The sequence below is a fragment of the Cicer arietinum genome, chromosome 4 (assembly GCF_000331145.2).
Source record: "Cicer arietinum cultivar CDC Frontier isolate Library 1 chromosome 4, Cicar.CDCFrontier_v2.0, whole genome shotgun sequence".
NCBI lineage: Eukaryota > Viridiplantae > Streptophyta > Magnoliopsida > Fabales > Fabaceae > Cicer > Cicer arietinum.
In genome coordinates, this window is record NC_021163.2 from 59,919,494 (window position 1) to 59,928,290 (window position 8,797).

Below are 8,797 nucleotides of genomic sequence, written 5' to 3' on the forward strand. Positions count from 1 at the left end.
GAATCAAATCTCGAATACCATTGCTTTGATGATTGCTTTAACCCATAGAGTGATATTTTTAGCAAGTAGCCCTAATCCTCATTTCCTTGAGTCCTAAAGTCATCTGGTTGTTGCATTAAGTTTGTTTCATTCAGATCACCATGGAGAAATGTTGTTTTGACATCCATCTGCTCCAATTTCATGTCAAAGTGTGCTACTATGGCTAGAATTATCCTTATAGATCCATGCTTGACTACATGAGAAAAGATTTCATTGTAGTCTACATCTTCCTTTTTAGTGAATCCCTTTGCTACTAGCCTTACTTTGAACATGGGTGGTTCAACTCTTGGAATTTCCTCATTCCTCTTGAAAATCCACTTGTTGCCTATAATTCTGGAGTTGGTTGGCTTAGGTGTGAGTTCCCAAGTGTTGTTCTTCTCCAGTGATTTCAGCTCCTCAGCCATAGCTAAAGTCTATTTGTCTTTGTCTTGATACCTGACAGCTTCATTGTAGTTCATAGGATCTTCATGTATGATCTCTTTAACAACATGTAATGAATGGCTGATCATGTCTGCATAACCATATATTTGAGTGGGTTTTGATGTCCTTCTTTATCTGTCCTTGATGAGGTTATACTCATCTAATTCCTGCTCTGGAAACATAACATGTTTTGATGGATTTGCATCAATCTTGTCTTGTTGAGCTTGTTGTTGTTCTGAAACCTAGAACATTCTTGGTTTTTGTTGATATTTCTCCTTTTCTGTGGCCGAAACCAAGAACGTTATCCGTTTCTCTGCAACTTTCTCCACCTCAATATCAAACCTCTCAGTTATGTCTTGTTGAGTCTGTTGTTGTTCCAAGAACGTTCTTCGTTTCTCTCCAACTTTCTCCACCTCAAGATCAAATCTCTCATCTTCAATTTGATGTGAGCTTTTATTCGCATCATTGTTAACAGACTTATATAGCTCAACCTCATGAAACTTAACATCTTTGCTAATGATACATTTCCTACTTTTAGGATACCAAATCCTATAACCTTTTACACCAGTTGGATGTCCAACAAAGTATCATTTCTTGGCTCGAGGGGCTAGTTTCCTTTTCCCTTCATTTACATGGTAATATGAAGCACATCCAAATACTTTTAGATGATTGTAGTTTGCAGCATGCCTAATCCATATCTCTTGAGGGGTTTTGAGTTAAATTGCAGTAGAATGACTCAAATTTATCAAATAACAAGATGTATGAACAACTTTTCCCCAAAAGTGTGCATACATCCCTGCATTTGACATAATGCATCTCATTCTTTCAAGCATGGTTCTATTCATCTTTTCCGCTAGTCCATTTTGCTGAGGTGTGCTCCTTACAGTCCCATGTCTGTTCACACCATGAGTTTTGCAAAAGCTAGTGAATTCTTCACTACAAAATTCAAGACCATTATATGTCCTTACAATTTTAATCCTTTTGTCAGTCCTATTTTCAATCATAGACTTTCAATCTTTAAAGGTTTTTAATGCTTCATCCTTACTTTTCAACAAGTAAATATATATTTTTCTACTATAATCATCAAGAAATGCAATGAAATACTTGTTACCTCCATGTGAAGTAATCTTTTGCAGGGCCCCATAGATTACTGTGAACATATTCCATAATTCCTTTTGAGCAATGTTTTCCTATAGAGAACTTGACCCTATGCATCTTTCCATACACACAATGCTCACAAAATTCAAGATCATTGATCTTGTCTCCACCTAACATGCCTTGTTTGTCTAGAACTTGCATTCCATTTAGGCTAACATGTCTCAACCTTTGATGCTACAAGTTGGCTTTGCTTGATGCTTAAACAGCCACTGTTGCCATTCTTGTCATTGATTGACCATTGAGAAGGTAGATGTCATGACCCCTTGTTCCCTTCATGATTACCAATTATCCTTTTATGACTTTTAGAGTGTTTTTCTCTACTTTGTATGAACATTCAGCTTCTTTCAGCATTCCTAAAGAAATTAAGTTCATTTTTAGCTCTGGAACATGTCTTACCTTTGACAAAATCTTCATGGTTCCATCATCTAGCTTCAACTTGATTGAACCAATTCCAACAATCTTGCAGGCTTATTTGTTCCCTATAATCACCTTGCCTCCATCAGTTTCTTTGTAGTCAAGAAACCAATCTCTAATTGAGGTCATGAGAAATGAACACTATAAGTCAAGCACTTCGTCATCATCCATGATTTCAGTCAAATTTGCCATAAGAACTTATGTACTTTCACATCCTTCAAAGGCTATAGATGCATTTCCATAATCATCATCACTATTTGATCATTTCTTTCCTTTCCAATATGGGCATTATTTCTTGAAGTCCCCTTCTTTCTTGCATATGAAATATTTTATTTTAGACTTGTCCTTTTCTTTATTCTTGAACTTGTTCTTCTGTTTTTGATTTTTCTTCCTTGCGTTGGCCTTGACAAATAATCACTCACCACTGATTTCTTTTTCTCCATTTGACTTCCTCTTCAATTCTTTGGAGATTAGTGCAACTTGTACTTTTTCTAATGACAAAGAATCTCTACCATAAAAAAGTGTATCACACATATTTTTAAGAGAGCTTGGTAATAAATTTATCAACAATAGTGTCTGATCCTCATCGTCCAATTTTACATCAATATTTTCAAGATATAATGCAATCTTATTAAACTCATCCATATGATCTTCAATTGGCCTCTCAGGTTGCATCTTGAATGTATATATCTTTTGCTTTAAGTATAAACGATTTGCTAATGATTTTGTCATGTATAGAGATTCTAATTTGAGTCAAATACCTGTTGCAGGTGTCTCCTTTGACACTTCCCTCAGAACCTTATCTCCAAGACTCAAAATTAGAGTACTATGAGCCTTGTTCACGATATCCTTCTTCTTCTTTTCTGGTAGTGTTGATGCCATGTATTTCTCTCATCCCAGTGCTTCTGTCAAACCTTGATGAACCAACAAAGCTTTCATCTTGAGACGCCATAACCCAAAATCATTCGTCCCATCGAATTCTTCAAGTACATACTCTGTTGATGCCATATTTCCTTTGAATCGAATACTCATGTGCTCTTGATACTAGTTGTTGTTGAAATTGGAGATCAATCAGTCACTAACCAATAATGTTCTTGGTTTTTGTAAAACACAGATTGTTCATATTGTAAAATAAAACAGAGAATTATCAATTTTCAGAAACAGAGAATGTTCTCCGTTTTCTAACTAACAAATTTTAAACCTTTCAATTCTAAAATAAACACACACAATTGTTAACCCGGTTTAGAGATAAACTCCTACATCTGGGGGGGACTGAATACGGCTTGAATTATCATTTTATAATGAGATAAAAATGATTATAATGTTTATGCACTTATGCTGCTAGTTTTTACAGTTTGCAAAACTACAACCTTGCATTCTATTTTCTGAGTTCTATTAATGTCAGTCTTGCTTGCTTTGACTTATATACAATTTATTTACAATTTATGAGTAACAAACTAAAGTATTTACAACTAACTAACTGAAACTTCCTACCCAAAACATATTATATTTCAAATGTTTCTTAATTGAGTACCACTTTTAACAATAACAAAAGTGTGAATGAATACCTCGATTACAAATATATAAAACTTAGTTCAACCGACAAATATCGATATTGTTAAACTGAATATCATATCCCGAGTTCGAATCTAAAATTTTCAAACGTGTATGAATTTATCTATCATTTTATTAAAATAAAAAAAATAAAAAATAAAAACAATTACAAACTACACTGACTTATTTTTTTATTAATCAAATTTTAGTATTATTTCTTATTTTTTTATCTAAACATTCAATTAATCATTTTGTAAAGAAAAAGTATTTAGATAATTAATCAATGGTAAAAAGGGATTGAAGTTTTTGTACCAAATATTAAATTTTATTTAAAAGAAATTGGTGGATTAAACAACAAGTCGATAGAAGGGATGTAGATTTTTTATTTAAATATCATTTTTTTAAAAAGTTAATTAAAATAACCCACTTTAAATAAAATATACTAAAATGACTTACTTTTTGGCATGAGTAGAAAATCGCATTTTGCAATCATGTGAAGAACTATTTTTTTTTTAGTAAGAGATGGCATTTTATTTTGCATATACTAACAATTTAATTTATTTTGTTAATGATTTCTTCATATTTTTTCTCCAAATCAAATAAATAAAAGATAATGATAATAAAAATAATAATAATAATAAAGTAAATTATATTAATAAAAAAATACATTAAAATAAAAAACAAAATATATTAAATTAAAAAAATACCACAAATTAAAAAAAATACATTAAATTTAAATTAGTAATTTTCATGTACGATGTTTAAACTAATTTATATTTTTTACCGTGGTGTATTTTGTGTGATTATTTTATTATTATTATTATAATATAAAATGTTATTTATTATTATTATTTATTTATTAGATCAGAATAAAAATATAAAAAAATTGTTAATAAAACAAAATTATTTGATTTTATTTATTTATTTAATTTTATTAATATTATTATATTTTATTTTTAAATAATTTAATTACTTTTTATTAATTAAATTAATTATTTTAAAATTTTTAAAAATGAAAATATATAAATTATCAAAAGTTAAAATGAAAAAGATATATTTATATACAGGAGATGCGACCTAAAAAAAATAAAAAGTAAGAGATTTTAATATATTTTTTTTTTACATTAGACATTTTCATTAAATTTTTTGAAAAAGAGGATATTTAAATTAAAAATCCAAAGGGATGTGGCAATCAACACAAACAAAATTAGTCGTCGTAGACCGAGAAAACTTAGGGCGAAACGAAAGATAAAAAAAGCACACATAATTCATTCCTCTCTTCCATCTCGATTATTCCAGAAACTGCAACAAGCGAGAGAGAACAATGGCGTCCTTGCTTCAAGCGATTGTAGATCCAAAGAAGAACTGGTTCGCTGCTCAACACATGAAAGCCGTTTCCAATCGCCTTCGCAAATACGGTTAGTTCATTTCTTTCGATCTTTGAAACCCTAATTTAATTGCCGAACTCGTTTTCGATTTTTACTGATTTGTAAAATTCTATTATCTTTTTTAAATTAGGTCTCCGATACGACGATCTGTACGATCCGTTATACGATGTGGATATTAAGGAGGCTTTGAATCGCCTTCCCAAGGAGGTTGTGGATGCACGCCACGCGCGTCTTAAGCGTGCTATTGACCTTTCCTTGAAGCATGAGTATCTCCCTGAGGATCTTCAGGTTAGTTAGTTAGTTTTTTCTATTTTTTTATTTTCCGTTGCTGCTTTAAAATTTCAATTACAATTTACAAGCAAGATGGAGTTGAATACTCTGTGTTAATTTTTGATAAATTTATTTAAAATCCTTGTGGATGTGTTTATATTGATTGATAGAAATGGATGAAATAAAGTGAAGTTGAACCAAATAACGATTCTGGTTTCGTAGTTTTAGATTGTTTAAATTGCGATTGAAAATTACAGAATGTTTTCTGGTGGAATGCATCTCTTTGTATCTATGGTGTTATATTGTTTAGAATTGTGGTTAAATGGATTGACGCAGTCTCAATTGTAGTTGAAAAATTGATGGAGCGATCCTGGACATTTTTTAACTTCAACCTCAGTTATGTCATTAAAAAATCTTGATTCAACTTTCCCTAATTCGAAGGTGTAAGATGTAATTTGTTTATTTGTTTGCTGCATTTTATTGTAAATTATCCAAACAGTAGATGAGGATTTATTCTAATTCATTGTGGATATCCAGACCATTCAAATTTTACGGAATGTCCAGTGAACTCTCGTGTTTTTTCTTTATTATACTTTGATTTGGTATTTTCGAATTGTCTATGTAAAAATATCAAAGAAGATCTAATGCTCTTGTTTGATATTTGCTTGTGTGAAGAGTCTTTGATTATTCTAACCATAAACGTCAAATTTTGAGCACTCGAATTCTCTGTTTTTGATTTTTTTACAGGCAATGCAAACACCGTTCAGGGGCTACCTTCAGGAGATGCTGACCTTTGTAAGTGCTTTCATGATATAAGTAACTAATTATGTGGCGGTGGTGTGTGTGTGTGTGTGTGTTTTATTATAATATATTTCATGGAGGTTGATTTCATACTTACCAATTGTCCATTTTTTCGGTAACCCTTTTTTAGGACTAAACTTGTTAATGTGAATTGATGTTAGTTCCTTTACTTACACTAGTAGGCTACAGTTAGTTAATGTCTCGACTGTCTTCTACTCCCTTGAACACAATCCTAACCTCAAAATGCTTTGCTGAGATTGCTAGAACTCTTGTTGTCTATGAAATCATTTAGTAAAATAGTAGTATGATTGATGAGCTTCTTTTTGTTTTCTGTTTATTTAAGAAACATGAAATCTTTTATGTTTCAAATTTCGATTCATTTTTGCAGCTCCTTTTTGTTAGCAGTGTTGTCAAATATAATATGTTGTCATTGGTTCCTATACAAAATCTTGAAAATATGAAACAAATGAAAAACAATGCAATTTGTAATTCAATTGGCCACAGTAATGTAGATGGGAGTACACAAGGTAAATGACCCATGGGTCCCACATACAGCCCTTCACATGTAGACGGAGTAAAATGATAAATCACCAACAAAAAAATCTTCAAATTTCGCCCCTAGTCTTGAAGCTTGACATCTATTTCTATCCTTGATCAAAAGGTGTTCTTTTGATGTTCGTAGTTTGAGAGTCCAATAGAAAGACCACTCCTAGTTGAAAACCTTTGGTCATTGCTTCCAAATTAACACACTCTCACAGGATCATGGCTCTTTATTTAACATGTTAACGAATAGGGTATTTTTTTGTCATTTATATATAATATACATCCTCTCCTTTTCTACTCAACTAAATGAAAGAAGAGAAAATTTAAACTTTTCTTTCTTTCCCTTTTTCTTCATCCAAACAAATAAAAAATCACCTCATTTTCTCTTCTCTCCATTTTCTCTCATTGTTTTTTCTTCCATTTTCATCTGTCATTCAGACGAAATTTTAGAAGCAATATACCAAAGAATTTAGCTTTAGTTTGAAGTATTATAAAATCAATCTGTTGCTGCTGATCCTTCCTGCTTGTCAGGTTTTATTTTTTATTGCAAGAGCTTATTACTTTCAAAAATTGAAAGCATATAAGAATTTCTCACTTTTGATTGTTTTGAGTGGTGTAAGACTTGCAAGAATTTTATGTACATGTAGCAAAAAGTGTTCATTTTGAAAAAATCAATAGCTAGAAGTGATACTAAATGCTTTCCAACTCACAATTTTCAGGTGAAGAGGGAAAAAGCAGAGCGTGAAGCATTGGGAGCTTTGCCCCTATATCAACGAACCTTCCCATAAGTGCTTTAAGTATTACATGAAGCTATTTTGATTGGAATTGGATGCTGATTTGTATAATTTTGTGGTAGAATGTTTTCGTTGAAGAAGAAATCTTCGACAGCTTTGATGAAACCTTATATGGATCATATTTTTTTTAATGCTATAAACTTACCTCGAGCATTTTCTAATAAATGGCAACAATAAACTAATTTGCCTTTATAATTTATGGCTTGCATATTTTTTTGGCCCGTCTTTATTGAAATCATCGCTTGTTTTTTGTTGTATACCTCGCTGTCAGACTTGCCTTAAATGATGGAGCTATATTTCTTGAGAAAACTTGTAATTTTTTCTTAAATTAATTCACTCATAATTTTTATTATTATTAATTTACTTTTTAAAAAACTGACCTACTTTTTTAAAAATTTATTTTTCCTTACTAGTCAACTATATATATATATATATATATTTCTAAATCCTTGATTCTTGACTTTTGTTCAAGTATCAAAAGCATAATTATGCTGTGTGATGAAAAGTATACTACAAAACACTCCATTCCAAATAAAATCTAGGAGTATTCAACTGTTGAAAAGTCAAAATTATTTATTTTTATTACAAAATTTTTGCTTTTATAATTTTAATCTGTGTCTTAAGGGCATTCGATGGTATTACCTAATATAACTGGTTGTGATCAATTACCACGATCTTTCAAAAATGTAAACTTTATCTTTGAATTTTTTTTTTACAAATTTAACTATTTTTTTATTTATGATTTTAAGATTTTCGAAACAATCAATTCAAATTTTCTGAAAATCTTTAATCTATGTTTTTCGGTAATATATTTGTATTGAAAAAAAAAATATTTTTAAGTTTTCAAAAAAATTAAAAGTTTCAAGTTTTTTAGAATAAGTTGTGTACCAAAAAACTTGTAAAAAATTTACAAATTTTTTGATGCATATCATTTTTTTTCTTTTTTAAATTTCTAAAAAGTTTGAGAATTTTAAGTTTTTTGGTCCAGACTTGTTTTATTAGAGAAATTTATTTTAAATTTTTTTAAAAAATTTAGAGTTTCAAGTTTTTTGGAATAAGTTGTAACTGAAAAACTTGTGAAAATTTTTTCTGGTATAAATCATTTTTTCAAAACAAATATTTTTAAATTTTTAAAAAATTTGGGGTGTCAAATTTTCTGAAACAAAGATGTGTATCCGAAAACGTTTAAAAAAATCTAATACAAAATGGTTTCTTTTTTTAAATAATTTATTTTTAAATTTTCAAAAAATTTGGAGCTTTCAATTTTTTTGGAACAAGCTTTTTTACGTTACTTGATATGAGTAATTTTGTAAAAAAATTATTATTAATATGTTTAAATTTGTCGATATTAATATAGAATTTTTTTGAAGAATTTATCTAAGAATTCCAAAACCTATCTTAACATATATTTTTCTT

General features: G+C 29.9%; 1 protein-coding gene across 1 annotated transcript; it reads left to right on the top strand.

The window, feature by feature from the left end:
• Positions 1 to 4,774: 4,774 nt before the first annotated feature.
• LOC101508456 (cytochrome b-c1 complex subunit 7-2, mitochondrial-like) lies at positions 4,775 to 7,576 on the top strand. Its single transcript, XM_004498596.4, has 4 exons — positions 4,775 to 5,003; positions 5,104 to 5,261; positions 5,991 to 6,038; positions 7,307 to 7,576. Exons 1-4 carry the CDS (start codon positions 4,910 to 4,912, stop codon positions 7,373 to 7,375), a joined length of 369 nt encoding a protein of 122 aa, XP_004498653.1. The 5' UTR covers positions 4,775 to 4,909; the 3' UTR covers positions 7,376 to 7,576.
• Positions 7,577 to 8,797: the final 1,221 nt, after the last annotated feature.

Bases quoted from the DNA above. Each gene is read 5' to 3' on its own strand.
- LOC101508456 (XM_004498596.4), top strand. From the start codon at position 4,910: ATGGCGTCCTTGCTTCAAGCGATTGTAGATCCAAAGAAGAACTGGTTC. The intron at 5,004-5,103 runs GTTAGTTCATTT...TTTTTAAATTAG, and splicing joins CAATCGCCTTCGCAAATACG to GTCTCCGATACGACGATCTG. The intron at 6,039-7,306 runs GTAAGTGCTTTC...CACAATTTTCAG, and splicing joins TTCAGGAGATGCTGACCTTT to GTGAAGAGGGAAAAAGCAGA.